Source organism: Myxine glutinosa, chromosome 4, assembly GCF_964187855.1.
Source record: "Myxine glutinosa chromosome 4, kmMyxGlut1.1, whole genome shotgun sequence".
In the NCBI taxonomy this organism is placed as follows: Eukaryota; Metazoa; Chordata; class Myxini; order Myxiniformes; family Myxinidae; genus Myxine; species Myxine glutinosa.
Window position 1 is genome coordinate 164,097,335 of NC_136264.1, and position 21,761 is coordinate 164,119,095.

Here is a 21,761-nt window from a genome sequence, read left to right on the forward strand (position 1 = left end):
GGTCCGAATCCCGGCTGAGTCACAGCAAAGACTTTAAAAATGGTACTTGCTGCTTCCTTGCTTGATGCTCAGCATTTTTGTTAATCACAGCACAGGTTTTGATGGACACAAAGGCCTCATCCTGCATTGAGGTTCCTTGTTAGGAAATTAAGTAGTATTAGGGTACCACATGCCTTTTAGGCTGTGGAACAGTATAGTTGTGCCTCCACCGACGTGGTCGCTGCAGGCATTATGATTTCGTGTTTTCTGTTTCTGCTGTCTGTCATTGGTTTTCGTTACCGTGATAACTTGAGAACAGCTGAAGGGATTTGAATGGAACGTAGACCAAGTATATACTGTGATGTAAAGATGAACTGATTAGATTTTGGGGTAAAGAGGTCAAAGGTCATGTTTTGTACAAATTCTGTTACTGCATTGACTTGTGAACCAGTGATGGGATTTTGGCCAAACTTGGTACAAGTACATATTATGTTTTTGTTGCTTCATATGCAGCCTGTGGCTGCTGGTTTGCATCATTTTTCTGGAAGCACGTTTGTGCCGCTGATGCAGTTCCCCAATTACCAGTGAGTTGGTACTCAATTTGTCGACCTCGGAAGGATGACAGGCTGAGTTAACCCCCCTGGCATTAATTCAACGATCGACCAGGATTCAAACTCAGGATCCTAGGATCCCAAGTCAGCACCCTAACCGTTAAGCCAACACCAGGCTAGTATTATGATGCACAAATTAACTGATTAAATTTCAGCATCAAAGGTCAAAAAGTCAGGGGTCATGTCAGGTAAAAATGTGATACTTGAGAACAGCAAAAGGGATTTAAATTAAACTTGATACAAGTACGTATAATCTACCATATACACAGTCAGTTTGTGTGTTTGTATAGATGTCTGTCCCCCTTCATTAGGGTAGGTTTTAAAGTCAAATCTTTTAACCCGAATATGTTCACTTCGGGCTATTTTTGAGGATAAAACAAACTCGAAAAACATTTTCGATAAGAAATTAATTATGTCTCTTCTATTGGAATTGTAGATGTTGGCTTGCAAACCGAGCCTCAAGGGCGGTGTACAAAAGCGTTTTTTTTAATGACAATAAATACAAGGCGCAGGGAAGTGAAATTCACTGCACTGATGTGCAACGTGAGCAGAGTAAAACGAGCTTTCATTTTCGTCCGTAGGATTTCTAAAAAAGAAAGAACATACAAGCACACCTTAAACTAGGACGAGGCTTCAGACTTTGGCATGCTCACAAGGCTGCACCGTCAAATAAACTGTTCCAACCCATCATATTTGATGGACTTTTTTATGGTGATGTAATAATGTGAGCGGCGGCATATTGGTCGACGTCAGAGTGCCATTCTAGTTTTTCTTGTTTCTTATTCTATACTATTATCTGCCTTTTGGACGTTTATTTTCTTTTATATTAATTTTATCTGCAACCACTTTAGCGATTGCGACAAAATTTTCACAAAAGGAGCGCCTTCTCCTGTAGAATTTTTAAAATGATAATTATGACATCACAGGTCACACAGTATGGGCGCCATCTTGGAAAAACCGAAAAACTTTGCACCGTTATATCTCCGAAACTGCTCCATGGAAAAAACCTGAAACTTTTCTTAGTCAAGAACTCTCCATGAGGAATAAAATATATGTTAACGATGACATCACCAGTGCCTTCATTATGATGTCGTAATCCGACAAGTACAACACTTAATCCATCCAATCAGTTTGAATTTTTTTGAGCGTGATCTACGCAAACATTGTATTGGAAAATTTAATTCATGGCATCATAGGTCACATGGTTTGGCAGCCATATTGGATTGAAAATGAAAACCTTCAAAAATCTTCTTCTCTAGAACGGCTTACTAGATCAATGTGAAACGCCACACACGTTATATACTAGCCTTCGGGAATAAAGCTTGAAAACAATCAAGTCATAGGTCACATGGTCTGGCAGCCATATTAGATTTTATGCAAAAACGTAAAAAATGTTTTTCTCTGAAATTGCTGAATGGATCGATGCGAAATTTTAACCACATGTTTGATTACCCATGGGGATATAATTTGAAAAATAAACGAGCAATGTGACTTTGCCAATATGCCTCCGCATAGTCCCACAACGGGTAGATGCCCTTGTTCACTGTCCTAAAAATAAACAAGTTTGATTTAAATCCCTTCCGCTGTTTTCAAGTATCACATTTTCACCAGCCATGGTGAAATTTTTTTCCATTCAGCAGTTTCTGAGAAATATATTTTTTTTACTTGCATTTAATCCAAGATGGCTGCCATACCACGTGACCTATTATGTCACAATTATAAAAACATTCTGCATGGGTGTCACTCCTACCCTGAAAGTTTCGTCTCAATCGGACATGTGGTTGCTGAGAAAAACAAGGTTTAGCCCGTACGGACGGACGGACGTACATACATGGGACGTACATACGGACGGATAGACGGACAGACAAACCGAAAACATAATGCCTCCGGCCGCCTTCGGGGGCGGAGGCATAAAAAAACCTTATCGGTCAAATGGTTTGGCAGCCATATTGGATTTAAGGAAAATATTCAAATTTTTTTTTTTCTGAAACCGCTCACCCTATCGATGTGAAATTTTACAACTAGAACGGCACTCAGTAGAGAGCATACCTCCACCTGGTTGACCATATCACTCAATGGTGAAGAATCACTGAAAAATTATACGAGCTGGATCCGAATCCGGATCTTCACCAAAATTGAATCGCGTCTTCCTTGTCACAGACACAACCTGTCCAACAAGTTTCGTTCAAATCCGTCCATAACTTTTTGAGATATCCTGCTATGTATTGTTTTTGGCCTTATCTCTCAATGGAGAAGAATAGCTTAATAAATTTAATAATTCTCATATCGGAATCCATAATCAGATCTTCACCAAGATCGAATCGATTCTTCCGTGTCTCTCACACAACCTGTCCACCAAGTTTCGTCCAAATCCGTCCGCAACTTTTTGAGATATCCTGCTATGTATCGTTTTTGGCCCTATCTCCCAATGGTGAAGAATCACTTAAAAAAATTATACTAGTATTCTACTAGTATAGTTGGTTCCGAATCTGGATCTTCACCAAAATCGAATTATTTCGTCCTTGTCACATACGCTACGTCTCTGCGATATATATATATATATATATATATATATATATATATATATATTTTGTACACAGAATCGAGGCTCGTGTAATAGCTAACACATTGAACATGAAAACATGCACAGACACATAAAACGTGCAATGAAGGGAGCGGGAGACAAGAGGGTGAGAGAGGGAAGCACACAAGCACAACAGAAGAAAACAGGGACGTCGGTAGATCTGTGGAAGGGATGGAGGAAGGGAGGGGTACACGGTATAAAACAAATGAACACTCCTAGGAATTTCAGGAAAGAAGTTGGGGATTGAAAGAGGCGGATTTGGGGTGTTTTAACGGGGGTAGAAAAGATCAAGGTTTTGGATGGGGGAAGATAAGAGATGGTGGTGAACAGCTGTTTTAAAGACCTGGAGGGAGGAGCAGGATTGAAGAGAGTGTGGGAGTTTGTTTCAGAGGCGGGAGAAAAGAGGAATGAATGAGTGAAGATGAGCAGAGAGTCTTGATTTTGGCAGTTTCGCCAGAAGAGGGTTGCTGGCAGATCTTGTGCATCCTGCAGGAATATTTGGGGGACAGAGCAGAGCAGTCAGAGCAGGGGGAGCAAGGCTGGAGAGGAGTCGGTAGAAGACAGAAAGACCACCAACCTGCCTGCGGTGAGAGAGTGAAAGGCCTTCTGAATCAGCCTCATCGTGGGAGTTTCCAATGATTCTGAAAGCTTTGGTTTCAACAGCCTGAAGCTGAGCTAGGTGTGAGGCAGGAACACCAGCCCAGAGGGGAGAGCAGTATTCCATCAAGCTGTGGATGAAAGCCTTGTATGTGGTGAGGAGCTCAGAAGTGCCCAGAAAGGTCTACGCACAATGGAGGATGCCCTGTCGGCGACTGGCCTTGGAGGCCAGCTTGGAAATGTGGTTTTCCCAGGAAAGATCATGGCAGAGAGTGAGACCCAAAAGCTTGAGTGACAGAACTTCTTCAAGAGGATTGTTCAGAAAGTAGCTGGGAGGGTTGCCCAGACGGTCTTTTCGGAGAGACAAAGTGAGAGTGTGAGATTTTATTTGGTTTTGTAAATTTAGTCCGATTCCATCCACAACTATCTTGTTCACAAACGGACAAACGGACAGGCAGGGGCGAAAACATAACTTCCATCCACCTTTGGTGGTGGAGGTAAATATCATCTCACACCATTGCTGCAGATAGTGTGAAAATGATGACATCATTGGTCACGTGGTTTGGCAGGCATCTTGGATAGGAAAATGAACCATATTCAATCAACATGAAACTTCACACACGTAATCTAATAATAGGCGGAGTGTAAATTTTGATGTCATCGGTCACGTGGTTTGGCAACCATGTTAGTTTGAAAAATGATACTTGAAAAACCTCCTTCTAAATCTTCTTAGCCGATCAATGTGAAACCTCTTACAATGTATGCAGCAAGCGTAGTGGATCATAATTAACCGCAAAGTCTCGCATCAATAGGTTCAGCGGTTTCAGATATATAATTATTTTAATAATTTTCTTAATACTCACGGCTCTGCCACAGCAATTTTTTACTTATTTGAAGAATAAACCTTACAATTTATTCTTCTCCAGAATGGCTTAATAGATTGATGTGAAACTTCACACACATGATCAACAAGTCTTTGGGAATATAGTAATCTCCACCACCAAATGTGGATGGAAGTTACGTTTTCACCCCTGTCTGTCTGTCCGTTTGTGAACAAAATACCTCAAAAAGTTGTGGACGGATTCGGACGAAATTTGGCAAAGATGTAGCGTATGTGACAAAGACGAAATGATTAGATTTTGGTGAAGATCTGGATTTGGATCCGGCTACTAGAATTTTTCAAGTGAATCTTCACCATAGGCCAACCAGGTGGAGGTATGCTCTCTACTGAGTGCCGTTCTAGTTTGATAATGTAAGCGTCGTTGGTCGCATGGTCTGGCAACCTTTTAAAAATATATATATATTGAATCTTGTTTTTTTAACAACAAATTTTGAATCTAATTTTTAAAGTCCATTTCTCAATTAACTTTTATAAAGATGGCATCATGAGTTATGTATGAGGTTGTGTCAAAGTGGGGTTGTATCAAAATGGGATGTCTTTGTATCCAGTAATCATTGCCAGTAGTTATAACTTTGCAGTTCCAAGTATTATTATTATTCTTTACTAGCAGAGTCACTGCCCACAAGCAATGATGTTCAAGTGTGCAACTCACTCTTCCGACACATCCCTTCATTTGGGCGGTGAATATAGGCAACATCCACTCCCAAAAATAAAAACAAACCCGGTTACGTACAGTCATGAAGGAAAAACGTGCTTACTGCTTAACTGCATATATAATGCATTGTGGTTATGTAGCTTGGAAATTTCAATTGCACTGGCCAGTAGGCTGACACCTGAAGCCAGAGGCCTATATGTAGTGTCGCCTTCACAAGGCCCATGATGCCTATAGGCTCCAACCTTTCGATATTTGATGATTATTTTAACGGTTGCTTAGGTTTTTTTTGCACTGAACCGAAAACTTATAGGGAGGGCATGGCGATTGTGAATGTGATGCTTCCAAAGATGTCTTAGGTTTTTACCATAGCACCAAAATGGCAGACTTATTATTTTTTCAGGTTACAATTATTGGTGGCATCAGGCCAGCTGTCCAACCAATGGGTATAGAGCAGACATACACTTGCTCCATTATACAGTACATTCAGAAAGTATTCAGACCCCTTCACTTTTTTCACATTTTGTTATGTTGCTGTTACGGAAGCCTCTCCTCAGTGAAAGACACATGAAAGCCCGCTTGGAGTTTGCAAAAAAGCACCTAAAGGACTCTCAGACTGTGAGAAACAAGATTCTGTGGTCTGATGAAACCAAGATTGAACTGTTTGGCTTCCGTCTGGCCACTCTGCCATAAAGCCCAGATCGGTGGAGTGTTGCAGTGTTGGTTGTCCTTCTGGAAGTTTCTCCCAACTCCACACAGGATCTCTGGAGCTCAGCCAGAGTGACCATCGGGTTCTTGGTCACCTCTCTTACCAAGGCCCTTCTCCCCCGATTGCTCAGTTTGGTCGGGCGGCCAGCTCTAGGAAGAGTCCTGGTTGTTCCAAACTTCTTCCATTTAAGAATTATGGAGGCCACTGTGCTCTTGGGAACCTTCAATGCAGCAGAGATTTTTTTGTAGGCTTCCCCATATCTCTGCCTCGACACAATCCTGTCTCTGAGCTCTGCAGGCAGCTCCTTCGACCTCATGGCTTGGTTTTTGCTCTGATATGCATTGTCAGCTGTGAGACCTTCTATAGACAGGTGCGTGCCTTTCCAAATCATGTCCAATCAATTGAATTTACCACAGGCGGACTCCAATCAAGGTGTAGAAACATCTCAAAGATGATCAAGAGAAATGGGAGGCACCTGAGCTAAATTTCAAGTGACAATAGCAAAGGGTATGAATACTTATGTCAATGTGATATTTCAGTTTTTTCTTTTTAATAAATTTTTAATAACTTTCTAAAATCCTGTTTTCTCTTTGTCATTATGGGGTATTGAGTGTAGATTGATGAGGGAAAAAATGAATTTAAACGATTTCAGCATAAGACTGCAACATAACAAAATGTGAAAAAAGTGAAGGGGTCTGAATACTTTCTGAATGCACTGTATATAGACACATGGTGTTGATAAACTTTCACCTATTTCTTAATTTCCTCCTGCTCCACAACACTCTCTTGCTTTGATGCCTTTATCTTCTTTAACCTAATTAAATGCAGATCTGGTGTTCTTTCAGTTGTCCATGAATAATAATATCACAAGGTTATCACACAAAGTCGAGACTCCATGTGGGATGATTTACATTTGCCATGTGAGGGTGAAAATTATCATACACCAAAGTTGTGCCTTGAGACTGTCCACCTGCCTGTCATCTACATACTACATATCTCAATTCATTGCATCATCTACTTATTCAGTCATTATAATATTGTGCATCGATGGTTTTCCCATGTTTCGTAAATTCCACATCTGTTAAATTGCTCAGGTCCCAAAACATTCACCAAAAGCTTTCCGGCTAATGGTTGAACGAACATTGAAATATTTTGCTGGTGGGGATTGAGAATGTTTCCACTCCATGTTGGCTCACTTTGACTCTAGCATGAAAGGATGGACACGTGTGGAATCACGTGTTGAGATCTTGTTCAATAAATCATCTACCTCCCTCTTGTAGTGTTACAGTAGCTCTGTTGCATTGGCCACACAAATTGCCTTTTGATCAAATATAAGTTGCTTTGGTGCCACGTTGCACTTACCTTATGGAAATTATATTATGAATAAATTAATGCTTCCACACTTCACAGCCATCCAATTACTTTGCAATTTCACCAAAATTAGCTGTTCAATGTATTTGATGTTTGCTTGAGTGACAGCAGTTTGTTGCACGTGATAGTGCTCAAAGTCTCTTTCCAATTTACAGCCATTTTTTTAAAATATAAAAGTACGATTTAAACACACATCTCTGCATTACCAGTGTGCGGACATTCTCCTATGTATTTCAGTTTGCTTGATGCTGCTTTTCATCAGGAACTTTTTGATGCATCTTTGTTCCACAGCATGTGCAATTGGTCGCCATCTTTGTTTTATTCAGAACTAGCAAAGGTACCCGGGGGTTGCCGGGTAATGCAGAGTCCATTTGTAATGGGAATTTGACGAGAGGAGGTGGAGGGAGGGGGAGAGACAGAGAGGGATGGGGGAGGGACAGCGAGGAGGGGGAGCAGAGTGGGAGGATTGGGGGGGGGGGCAGAGCAGGGAAAGAGAAGAGAGCTGGGATGGTGAGGGGGGAGGGTGAGGAAAAGGAAGGTAATGTGAGCAGAGGAGAAGGGAAGGTTTATACACATGTTTTGCGTGACATCATATGCTTGTATTATGTGCACACATACTGTGTGACATATTGTGATGTGTATTGTATGCAAACCTTATTATTATAAGTTATATACACATATACATATTATACACCTATTGTTAAATATACACACATTATGCGTGACATGTTGAACAGTAGTATATTGTGTACACACATATTCTGCATGACATAGCACACATTTTACACACACACAAACACACACACACACACACACACACACACACACACACACACACACACACACACACACACACACACACACACACACACACACACACACACACACACACACACACACTTTTGATTAAAGCAATTTGATTGTCTCGTTCACTACGCTCGAGCATTTAATGAACTTATCCAAGGGGATCAGGAAATGGAAGAATGGCTCACAGAAGGTAACACCTTCCTCCTCCCAAAATCTGAAGAGATCCAACTACCCCACAAATACTGGTCAATAACCTGTCCACCAACAACATACACCTTTAACAAGAATCATCACAGAAACAATGGAACACCACCTACCACAACAAGGAGGCCTAAATGCAAAACATAAGGGATTCAAGAGAGGATGTTAGGGAACAATAGATCACCTACTACTAAACAAGTCCATACTCGAAAATTGCAAAACAAGAAGAACCAAATTGTCCACTGCATGTATAGACTATAAAAAGGCCTTTGACAGTCTATCCATACCGTGGCAGAAATACCAGGAGTAAAGATACGACGTGGGATCTTCCAAGGAGATAGCCTTTTCCCCTCCTGTTTTGCCTGGCCCTGGACCCAGGGACCACCCACCCACTGGACCCAAGTAACCTCTTTAATGAGCAAGGACACAGATACACCCTAACATTCAATAAAATAACATCAAAAGAAACCAGAAAGGTGACACATACACTGTATATGGATGATTTAAAGCTCTTTGCACCGAACGCCGAAAAATTGACAGAATAACTGAAAGTGAAACAGTCCTCAGGTGACATCCAAATGGAATTTGGCCTTGATATATGTGCCAAGTGCACATTCATGCAAGGTAGACCAACAAAAACGGACAACATAAAAATCGACTGAGATACAACAATACAAGAACTAGACAACGAAGCATCATACAAATACCTTGGAGAAGAAGAGGTCCACCAAATTTGTCATAAAAATACGCCAAACAATTGCCAAAGAATACCGACGTAGAAGATGCTGATCCTGAAAACATATCTCACCCCAAGGAAAACCATCAAAGCCATAATCCAACTAAGAGTATCAGTGTTCCGGTACATCTGCGGAATAGTAAACTGGCCACAATCGGATACCAAAAAACTAGATATCAAAACAAGGAAACTCCTCACTATCCACAAAATGTTCTACAAAAATCAGTGCATCCCAATAATGTACCTGCCGAGGAAAGAAGGAGAACCAAACTAAAAAACCAAACTGAAACCGCAAAAAATACAGCCTCAACGATTGCAAAAAAGATAAAAGAAAAATACAAGATGAAATACCAGCATAATATATATAGTGATATCTGGGAGAAGGACCAAAGAGCAGGGAAAAAAAAAGGATTTGAACATATTGGGGATAGACAAAGAAGGAACACTGGAATGCTAAGAAGAGGTCAGCTCAACTTGGATGGAGAATGAATCATTATTAATGCTGAAGACCAGAACACCACACGAATGGCTTTAAAAAGATGGCAGGACTGAGTCAATTGGACAAGTCTAGGTTCTGCAAGGTAGAAACAGAAAGCACGAGTCACTTCCTATCGGGATGTAAAAAACTCATGTCAGAGCAGCCGTACACCCAAAGGCACAACAAGGTTTGTCGAGTAATCCACTGGCACATGTGCAGAAATTTCAATATCCCAGTTCCACAAAACTCATGAAAACATGAACCAAAGGCAATCATTGTAACCAAGGACATGATGCTTTCGTATGAACTAATGATAACATAACCACAACGTATGAACTGATGATGCCATACTCGCATATTAACTGATGACACGAAATAACACAGAAGAATAAATGAGCAAATATCAGGATCTCGAGAATGAATCGAAAAGATCCTGAAGCTGAACAACGCCGAAATTGTAGCAGTGATAATTGGATCAATGGGAATGACAAAGAACCTCACAAAAAAAAGGAGATAATCAACGACACACACACACACACACACACACACATAAACACACACACATAAACACACACACATACACACATACACACATACACACATACACACACGCAGACACACATACACACGAATATGGATACATCGAGACCTGTAAGAGCTCTGTTCCAACTTCTGAAGTCCGCGTTTGCAGATAACAATTGACACACACTGCCTTTTATTATTATAGTTACTTTGACCAGTACTGATGTTATTTCTGATGTAACTTGTTTAAGGTACAGTAAAAATATTATGTAAAAAATTTCAGCATTGAACTATTATTTTTACATGCTCTTCAATAAAAGTCCTTGCCATCACTCTCATCTCATTCTCGTATACCATGCTCAATTGCTTTTACACTGCAGGATAAGCTCAGACACTTACTTTCTTATTTTGTTGTGACTGTCTTTCACCTGCTGATTATTTTGGTATTAAATTTGTTGTTTTGTCTTCCTTCTCTCCTTGCTCTTGTCTGCCCCATCTCAACCCTCACACCAGAGCCCTGTGGACAGTGTAACTGGTGGGTTGTCACCTGTCCGTGACCCTGATCGTCTACTTCAGGCAATGGACATCCATCGGCTTCGGGCAGTTGTTTATCGAGACATTGTAGGTCTGCGTTTGATTGGTGTATTTGGGGGTGGGGGAGAGAGTGGGTGGGTGCGGGTCGGGTGGTGGTACCATGTGCTCTGGTTTTTTTTTTGATGCAAACACCCGGCTGCTCACACTCCTACTGCTCGCAGCTTTTTTGACTTTCTTTCACTCCTTTTTATTCTTCCACTGCTTTTTTTTTTCCTCCAAAACGTTAGCATAATCTGGATTGGTTCTGCCTATTTATTGGCGGGCGGTGCTCGGAGGGAGCTATTCAGAATTGCAAAAGAAAAAAGAAAAAAAAACCAAGCGTGACGATCTCGGTATTGATGCTTGGAAAATAGGTTGTGGGGCTGATTTGGCATCTGGAATAGCAACAGCAAAGTGGTGGGACGGCCTTGCACCTTGCTGGTGTCGTGACCTCTTCAGACCGCTCACCATCTGTCTCAAACTCATATTTGGTACTTTTGAGGATGGACAAAGAGTTTGTATTTATGATGCGTGTGTGTGTGTGTGTGTGTGTGTGTGTGTGTGTGTGTGTGTGTGTGTGTATATGTGTATATGTGTATGTATGTATGTATGTATGTATGTATGTATGTATGTATATATATATACATACATATATATATATATATATATATATATATATATATATATATATATATATATATATATATATATATATATATACATACATACATACATACATACATACATACATACATACATACATACATACACACACACACTACTCACAATAAGTTAGGGATATTGTGGGAGTGAGTTAATTTTTTAAATAGGGGTTAGGGTTAGGGTATTGAAATCAAGAATGCTGTGTTTTTTCACACTCATTAATAACCATAGAATTAGGACCGACAACTTTTTTCAACATAATTAATACACAGAATCAACCACACCGAAGAACCTGCCAATATCGCTAACTTATTGTGAGTAGTGTGTATATAATTATATATATATATATACATACATACATACATACATACATGCATGCATGCATGCATACATGCATACATACATACATATACATACATACATTATCTTGTCTCAGTGTGGAAGAGATTGTGTATGATTATAATTGCTACTTTTTGTAAAATGCTTCAGCTTTATATTATCCATTGTAGCAAGATCATAATTTTTTTATTGTTGTACTTTGCTGAGATTTTTGAAGTTATGATGTATTCGGTTGTAGTCATATTTTTGTTTTAAACTGGTTTATTTGCATCTGTGACATTATTATTTTTATTGTATTCACACATGCCTCTATTTTTCGATATGTTTTATAATTTAACAGTTCACTATTGGTTCACCATTATCCTAACTTACCCTGTAATCTTATTCACCTCCAGGAGGACAGTAAGCAGGCACAGTCACTTGCACTGTCTGTGGTATACTTCAACTCCGTGCTTATGGTCTCTAAGTATCGTGACATTCTAGAACCTGTACGAGCAGTCAATGGGTCTAATAAATCTAAAGGTGCTTCCTGCAATACTACGCCTTCAGCGTTGTCAACAGAGAAAGAGCAAAGTATTGAAAAGAAAATGCATGGCACCGCAAGCAATGAGCACCCACCAAGTGATGATCGCACCCTCTACCTGCCAGGTGAGGCATGTTCTCAGATCTCGAATCTTCTCTTCTCTTGGAAAATTTGCTGAGGTCTCCAAGAAATATTTTACAGCAATACCACTGTTGTTTGGTCTTGATCTTTAAGGATGTTTAATGATGCTAGAGATTCAGTGAACAAAGTATACACATTGTTAGTATTGAAGTTAACAATGCATGCAATTTGATTTTGTCCAAGTGTTATTTTTGATCTTGTTTCCATCTTACTATAATTCACCAAATGTCCGTCTGTCTGTTCGAAGGTACCGTAAAAACTGCTGAACCGATCGCAAAGATATTTTGGGTGGGTAATCCTGGCATCTCCAAGAGTAAAATAGGCTATTTAGTTTTCCCAATTTCAGCTTTGGTCTCCAGCATTCTCAGGTTTAGACTCCCGCATAACATTCGCGTTCACATAACGTTCATTGTGACGATGTTCTCATTTTGACGATGTTCTCATTGTGACGATGTGACGATATATGTGTTCATGGTAGTGTTTGACGTGACGGTGTGAACGTAATTTCGTAATGTTTTTCGTTTCGTAATCCTTTAATGAACGTTTAATGTTTAATGAACGTTTAATGCCCTTCGATGTCCGGGGCCGCACGCGCGCTACACTGGACGGGCCAGCGTGTACTTTGCCCTTCGCCGTCAGGCTCGGGTAAACCGCTGAGCCCCATCCGTGATGGGGACTGGGGCTTGAGACAGTGTCCTTCATTAAAAGTATTGTTACGGACGTGGCTAGGATGTTGATTGGCCGAGCGGATGGCCGCCGCGCCCGAACAGTTACCCCGACTAACCTGATTCCTGAACGTTGGCCAAAATCGCGCCACAGATATTCAATGGGGAAAAGACTAAAGCGAAGGATGTGAAGAAGAAGAACACCAAAGCAAAAGGGTGGAAATACGAATATAATTTATTACTATTTACAGGATTGAAAGAAACCAAGGAAGAAGGAAAGATAAGAAAATAAAACAGAAAGAGGGACGGACCAGAAGGACACAGTGCAAATTCCTAGCTTACCTATAGCAGTCTTAATTAACCCAGGGACAGAACAAACAAAACAAACTCACGTACACAAGAAGGATGGAATCGTTGGAGGGATGAGGAGGTTCAGGTTCGTGCAAACGGCAGGGCTGGAGGTGACAGCTCCGACTCCTCGCACTCTGGTTCACAGAACGGGCGACAGGGAGATCCGAAGACCGCGGCACGTCGATGTTTGCGTGCACGCACTGGTTGTTCTCAGAGTGCTGGTTTGTATCGCGAGCAGGGCGTGCCGATTCTCATTCCCCGCAGGACGTTCGTGCCAAACAGAATGAACAATCCTCCCCACTGGTGTTCCTTGCTCATGCGCCTCCCTTCACAGAACTTCTCAATCTGTGCTCCCTCACTCATCTGCTGACTCAATCGTCTGCTCGTGCCGCTGTGGGGACGTTGCGTGCTTTGCCAGGACTCGTCTGAGGTGGGGGCGTCTTCTGCGGGTTATATATGCCACGCCCTTGAACCTTCGCGAACCTCCTTGATGTTTCTCTCCACACCCTCTCCAAGTCCAACCCCTTGTTCTTGGTTGGTTGAGTGGGGCTGACTCACTCCCCCCCTCTATGACGAGGTGGGGACACGCCTTTCTTCCCCGACCCGAGCACATGTTCAATGGCGGCAATTGCAGCAAACCGCCCAATTCAGTCGGCAAAGGATGCAAAAAGGAGAATGCAGTTGGTAATGGAGGCTTTGAGGGAATTGAAAGGGGATCTATCTTATGTAATTCAGTGCAATGGAGTATTAAGTTAATGGAAGACAAGGCCTTACCCTAATACACATAATAAGGAAATAACTGTCAACAAAGATATATGGTGTCCTTCGTGTATGCTTTATGGAATTAACTACAGGAACGGCCTTTGACCTTTATACAACAACAAATGCAGGAAGGAGGGTGACATTTTACCACAATTCATTACACAACAATAAAAAAAAAAACAACATTCTCATATCCAGAACACTGCACCCTCCTCCCCTTAGGCACGGCCCGGGCCTATAACTTTTACCTTAGTGTGGCACGTAGGTGTAGTTCCCTCTACTTTTAACCTGATCCTGAGTGTGACAGTTATAAAACATAAATAAATATGTCCCGCTGCTCCATTGCACCCTGCCTAACAGATTCACGCCCACAGCTAACCAAATTGCGGAATTGTCTTCAAACTATACATTGACGGTGGGGAGCATTATTTACAATGACGTTACTTTATTTACAAAATGCAACCCAGGACCTGTGATCGTTCTTTTGGGGGGGGAGACAGTCTGCTCTGCATCGATGCACCAGGAAGTACCCACAACGCACCAATACACCCTCAAGCACCAATCGGTGCAGTCACCACAGTTCATAAAAATAACCAAACAACCCCTAACCCTGCTGGTGGTCTCTTGCTCTTCGGCTCCCTCTGCTGGCTATTTGTTCTTCCAGATGTTGTCTTTCTTTCATTTTCTTACTGGCGGCCTATTGGTGGAAATAAAATGCACCCGTGTCCATTTTTATTTATTTATGGCCCACAGGGGCCGACTATGTATGGTACACCTGTGGGGCATCGGTGCCCTGTGGCCAAGGTCCGCCAGCAAGATTTCGGGCCTTCAGGGCCGGTTCCAGCAGAGGGGCCATGCCCCAACCCATGGGGTCCATAAGTGGTGCTCAGCCACTGACATGTGGTCCATAAGGTGGTGCATCGATGCAGACAGCTGGTTCTGGGAGTTCCGGGCGCACAATGGCGGACTCCCGCACACTCCCCTCGGCGCCCAGTGGCGCACAGGTCCTCATGTGGGAGACAAGGGGGGAAAAGACAGATGAGCGAGGGGTAAGGTCACAAGGGTACACATCAATACAGGCAATGCAAGGCGAAGTGCGTACGGAGAGCGAAGTGAGAAAGCTCGTCCCTACCGTACTTCACCGCCCCTGTCACCTACTCTACCCTTGCCCTTACCCCATATTTACAACAATCTACACATTTACAAATCCGTCGCTACCGTCACATCTTCCCCATATTTCCCCTGCACCAAATTCGTCTCCACTATCCCTTTAACCAAAATTTGCCATCACCCAATTCATCATCAATCCTCATAAGGAGGGAGAGATGGAACAACAAGCACAATGTCACACCCACATCATGATGCGTCTCACATTCCAAACATCTGCACAATAAAAATACTAAAACATGGCATGGTGTGGAGTTACGTCACCTCAGGTGAGTGGATGTAGATGGTGCGAGGAGACTTCAATCCTAACTATCCTCTAAATGACATTAACACACTTTACACTACCCGGGGTCTTTCCCTGCCAATCCATTGGCCAACTTACACTATGGGTTCTAAAAACCAATTCCCATTGACCAAACTGTGGTGCTTCTCAATTTGGGGTCTCACTCCCCCGATGCAACTCCCTGTGCCCTTGCACAATTTCAGGACTGGGGCGTGTAGCTCTCCCAGCAGGCCTACCCACCTGCACATCTCCACCACTGCAGTTGCCACCCGAGCTTACCTAGCTCCTCACCCTAACCTATCTAATTGGGGAAGGCCCCTCCTGGCTCTGTCACCCCTCTGTGCCCTCTGGCACTGGGCTACCCGGGTCCGTCCTCCGGATCCTCGGGCCCCATCCACAACAACTTTACCGGCTCCCAGAGCCCACCTGCGGCCTCACCTGGCCGACATCCTAACAGTGGCGGAGTGTCAACCAACTACACACACTAACAGGCTACACGCCCAGCCATTTCCACAACACTAATGCACCCATCCAAATACCATTCTTCCACCACGCACCACAGATGCCAATATCCAACCACAATTTACCTGTACCCTCTACCTAACTCTTACACTACCCTCCCCGGGTATTCGTGATGGGGGTGGTCCATCCTCCTTTCCCCCATCCACACCTTCGCACCATCCACTCCACTCCACAGTTTCCACCATACTCACTCCACGACCATCCATTCCAATACTCCATATATCCCACACTCCATGTCTTCCACACAACCATTCTCCATACACCTGTCGTTGCACACCTGTGCAATCACACCTGGTGCCACCTGCACCCTCCTTCCTTCCTGGACCATTTGGTCAGCACAATACACATCACTATTACTCACTCAAACACTGCTCCATCCACCTGTCCAGTTGCACACCTGTGCAATCACAATACTACTCACAATCACAATCAGTTACTCATACCCTGCTCAATACCCTTGAATACACCTCCAACACTCACACGGCATCATCTGAACTACCTGGTGCCCTGCTAACTTAGTGCTCCCCGTCTTCCCTTTAAACTAAGCACATACCACGTCATTATCATCCACACTAATCTACCTGCGTCCCCACTACAGGTATCATTGTCACTACCTAATCTTAACGTTACCTAAGGTCATCTCTAGGTCCCTATCATTATATCCTAACCCTCCCGGGCTAGTTTTCACTGCCATAAACCCCATAAATCTAGTGCTCCTTTGCCCCCGTTGTGAGAGATGGCAGAGTTGCCATCCCACCACATCGGGTATCTTCCACTACCAATTTTGCACATCAAATTTCAGCCAATTAAAAATTTGCCAATCACTACCAATCGTCCGCCAATCATCACTCTGCCAATCCTTTGCCAATCATCAAATTTTGTTTTTCTAATTTCGGGTCCAAAACACTATCCTCGTCACACGTCTACTATATCCTAGCCTCGGTGTGTCAATTTATTTCCAAAGCTCGGCTTCGTAAAGCCGAGCAATGAATGCGGGTTGCTTGGTGCCAGCGGCTGGATACGTCCGGCATTCGGTGCAGTGAAGGACGCTTACCCGGGCTGAGATCCCACGCACCATCTCGGCCCAGAGCCGTCCAATGGCCCGATCTCGACCTGCCGGAACGCCTCAACAAAAAAGGGGTCGCCATGACGACCCTTCCTATCGGACTGCCCGCTCCGCCTATTGGAGCACGGACGCGGCCGTTCAAAGCGCGGCACGGCGTGGATCCCGCACGGCGGTTCTTTCGAAACCGCCGCGGATCCCCGCGGCACGCAAAGCTGCCTGGCGCGCACCGAAGGCCCGATTCGGCTATACGTCGCTCTAACCGCTAACCCGGTTACCGTCGATGCTTCACTTGCATGCTTACACCCCGCAGCCCGTTCCTTGCTCATACATCCAGCTGTCTCCATGCTCTTGGTCATTGCACCTTCCCTGACACACCCAGGTACACTCATTTCGTTTACAGACTTTGTCACACACCTGACCACCGCACACCTTTGCACACACTCGTCGTTCGCACACCTCACCAACACACCTCTTCGCACCCCCTCCTCTGTGACAACCACAGGTGTGCTCTCACTTGCACACCCAACCACGTGCCTCACTACCAATTCCAGTGTGCATTCCCATACGCGCTCTACCATTCCAGGTGCGCATCCTTCCATTCCAGGTGTACATCCTCTCTCACCTGCCACAACCAACTCACGCTCCACGTCACTCTCACTACTCTCACCTCCACACTCGGTCGCGCATTCACCCTTACTTTTGACAGCGCACTCTGTACTCATGCACCCGTCCGTTACACACCTTTCTCGTGCACACTCTCCCGTTACACCCTCCGTAACACTCACCACGGGTGTACATTCTCCCTTACTTTTGACAGCGCACTCTTTCCTCATGCACCCGTCCGTTACACACCTTTCTCGCGCATCCACTTGCGCACACTCTCCCGTTACTTCCTCCGTAACACTCACCAAAGGCGTGCATGCTTCCGTTACATCTCCTGTAACACTCCCTACGACGTGCTTCCATGTGCCCCCCCGCACACGCGCTACGACTAACTCACTCTCGACAGCACACTCAATCCTCGGCGCGCACTTTTTCCTCACACACCCCTTCACCAACGCCCGGGTGCTTCCTCGATCCCAATCGCGCGACAATTCTCTTGTCGTCAAACATCCTCCTGCAAAATCTCCCCGCACAATACACAGCACGACTCACCTGGGGGATTCCCTTCTCCACGCGCACCTGCAAATCTTTATAAGGATTAGCAAGTACGGCATCAGGATGTGCATTCAGACTTTGAGCAATTTCCATTCCTTTCTCCGACTGTTGCTCTTCTACGTCTGTCGTTTCTACAATTTTAATTCCCAGCACTTTTTCTTTATTCCCCACGACGACCGTTGGCTTTATTAAAATTCCCTCTACTTCAGTGGTCGCCGGCTGCCCCATACCCCGGGTCGCGATTTCTACCTCCGTCATTTTACCCGCGCTTTTCTCCACTTCGCCCAACCAGCGCTTCTCGCCCCGCTTTACCTCGTCGTGCACCCCTGGGACCCTTTCGCCCAACCTGCGGTCTCTGTCCCTCTCCGCTTCCCTTACCTAATATGCGACTCTGTCCCTCGCCATTCCCTCAGTTATTTCTTTAATTTGGTTTTTTTTTTTTTTTTTTTTTTTTTTTGTATACAAGATCGAGGCTCGTGAAAGAGCGAACATTTATCACACAGAAAGACAAACCGACAAACCGACACATAACCGACAAACCGACACATAGAACAAATAACATCGGGAGCGGTAGACAAGATGGGGAGAGAGGGGGAAGGACACAAACACAACATTTTAGAGCAGGAACCGAGAGACATGGAGACATCGAGAGATCTGTGGGAGGGAGAGGGCTTTGGGGGGGAGGCATGGGAAAGGGGGTGGGAGAGGCATAAAACATATGGACACTGCCAGGACTACCAGGAAAGAAGTTGGAATTACAAACAAGGTGGATCTGGGGTGAATTAGTGGGGGTAGAAAAGATCAAGGTTTTGGATGGGGGAAGATAAGAGATGGTGGTGAACAGCTGTTTTAAAGACCTGGAGGGAGGAGTGGGATTGAAGGGAGTGTGGGAGTTTGTTCCAGAGGCGGGAGAAAAGAGGAATGAAGGAGTGAAGGTGAGCAGAGAGCCGAGATTTCGGCAGTTTAACCATCAGAGGCTTGCTGGCAGATCTTGTGCGACCTGTAGGAATATTTGGGGGACAGAGCACAGAGAGAGCTGGGGGAGCAAGGCCGGAGAGGAGTCGGTAGAAGACGGAAAGACCACCAACCTGCCTGCGGTGAGTGAGTGAGAGGCCCTTGGAGTTAGCTTCATCACGGGAGATTCCAATGATTCTGAATGCTTTGCTTTCAACAGCGTGAAGACGAGCTAGGTGTGAGGCAGGAGCACCAGCCCAGAGGGGAGAGCAGTATTCCATTGAGCTGCGGATGAAAGCCTTGTACGTGGTGAGGAGCTCAGGTGTGCCAAGGAAGGACTTCGCACGACGGAGGATGCCCAGTCGGCGACTGGCTTTGCAGGCCAGCTTGGAAATGTGGTTTTCCCAAGAAAGATCATGGCAGATAGTGAGACCCAAAAGCTTGAGCGACAGAACTTCTTGGAGAGGATTGTTGAGAAAGTAGATGGGAGGGTTGTCCAGTCGATCTTTTCGGAGAGACATAGTAAGAGTGTGAGATTTGTCAGGATTGAAAGACATGTTCCACTTGTTTGACCAGTCTGTGTTTTTGTCCAGGTCTTCAGAGAGTGAGGAGGCTGCAGACTGCCGATCTGAGGGAAGAGCAATGGAGCGGCAGAGAGTGGAGTCATCAGCAAAGAGATAGAGAGGATTTTCCAGAGAGTCGGAGAGATCATTGATAAAGACCAGAAAAAGCACAGGGCCCAGCACACTGCCTTGGGGAACTCCAGCCTGAACAGGAAGGGGAGATGAGAGAAATCCATTCAGGGCCACACATTGACTACGACCAGAGAGGAAGTCCGCAAGCCATGCATGGAGATTTCCATGGATACCATAGGAGTAGAGTTTGGTGAGCAGAGCTGGGTGCCAGACCGTATCGAAGGCACGTGATATGTCGAGGGAGACAGCTCTGATTTCCTGTTTGGCATTGAGGACCTCCATCCATTGTTGAGACAGGAGAAGCAGCATGTCCAGAGTAGAGTGACCTGGTCTGAATCCAAATTGATGATCAGAGATCAAGCCATTGGAGAAGAGGAAAGATTTCATATCCGAAGCAATGATGGATTCCATGACTTTGCTGATAATTGGGAGCAGGCTGATTGGTCTGTAGTTAAAAGGATCTGTTTTTGCACCTTTTTTGTGTAAAGCGGTAATGTTTGCTGAGTTTCCCCAGTCCTTTTTGACTTGCTCCCTCATCTCGGCCATAAGGGCCTCCATTCCAGCCATAAATGATTGCATGACTTCAACCGTTGGTACAGAGGGCGCAGCTCTCGCCGCCATGTGCGAGGCGCCATTTTGTGCCTCTTCAACCACGTGCGCGAGAGCGCCATTTTGTGCGCCTGACACCTCCTCAACCACCTCCACATTGCTCTCCTCCATTTCTTCCCTCTGATCCTGGGTTACCCCTAACCCCTCTTCTAGTTCCCCCACCGGCATCCGATCGCCTTGACTATCCATGGCATGACTCAATTTGGGATTTAAAAAACTAAATCTTGGCCGCTCCAAATTTTGACCAAATTTTCTCTTGATGTTTTAAAAATTTGGTTCGGGCCTCGAATCCCACTCCCAGACACCAATTGTTACGGACGCGGCTAGAATGTTGATTGGCCGAGCAGATGGCCGCCGCGCCCGAACAGTTACCCCGACTAACCCGATTCCTGAACGTTGGCCAAAATCGCGATATTCAATGGGGAAAAGACTAAAGCGAAGGATGTGAAGAAGAAGAACACCAAAGCAAAAGGGTGGAAATACGAATATAATTTATTATTATTTACAGGATTGAAAGAAACCAAGGAAGAAGGAAAGATAAGAAAATAAAATAGAAAGAGGGACGGACCAGAAGGACACAGTGCAAATTCCTAGCTTACCTATAGCAGTCTTAATTAACCCAGGGACAGAACAAACAAAACAAACTCATGTACACAAGAAGGATGGTAATCGTTGGAGGGATGAGGAGGTTCAGGTTCGTGCAAACGGCAGGGCTGGAGGTGACAGCTCCGACTCCTCGCACTCTGGTTCACAGAACGGGCGACAGGGAGATCCGAAGACCGCGCCACGTCGATGTTCGCGTGCACGCACTGGTTGTTCTCAGAGTGCTGGTTGGTATCGCGAGCAGGGCGTGCCGATTCTCATTCCCCGCAGGACGTTTGCGCCAAACAGATTGAACAATCCTCCCCACTGGTGTTCCTTGCTCATGCACCTCCCTTCACAGAACTTCTCAATCTGTGCTCCCTCACTCATCTGCTGCCTCAATCGTCTGTTCGTGCCGCTGTGGGGACGTCGCGTGCTTTGCCAGGACTCGTCTGAGGTGGGGGCGTCTTCTGCGGGTTATATATGCCACGCCCTTGAACCTTCGCGAACCTCCTTGATGTTTCTCTCCACACCCTCTCCAAGTCCAACCCCTTGTTCTT

General features: G+C 44.5%; 1 protein-coding gene across 2 annotated transcripts in view; it reads left to right on the top strand.

Annotated features, from left to right (window-relative positions):
- The window catches only part of LOC137425478 (lipopolysaccharide-responsive and beige-like anchor protein), a 722,436-nt gene that overhangs the window by 167,554 nt on the left and 533,121 nt on the right, over positions 1-21,761 (top strand). For both annotated transcript variants that reach the window (XM_068113965.2, XM_068113966.2), the window contains exons 27-28: positions 10,662-10,769; positions 12,119-12,371. In XM_068113965.2, the coding sequence (XP_067970066.2) occupies positions 10,662-10,769; positions 12,119-12,371 (361 nt within the window). The remainder of the gene's footprint in view (positions 1-10,661; positions 10,770-12,118; positions 12,372-21,761) is intronic.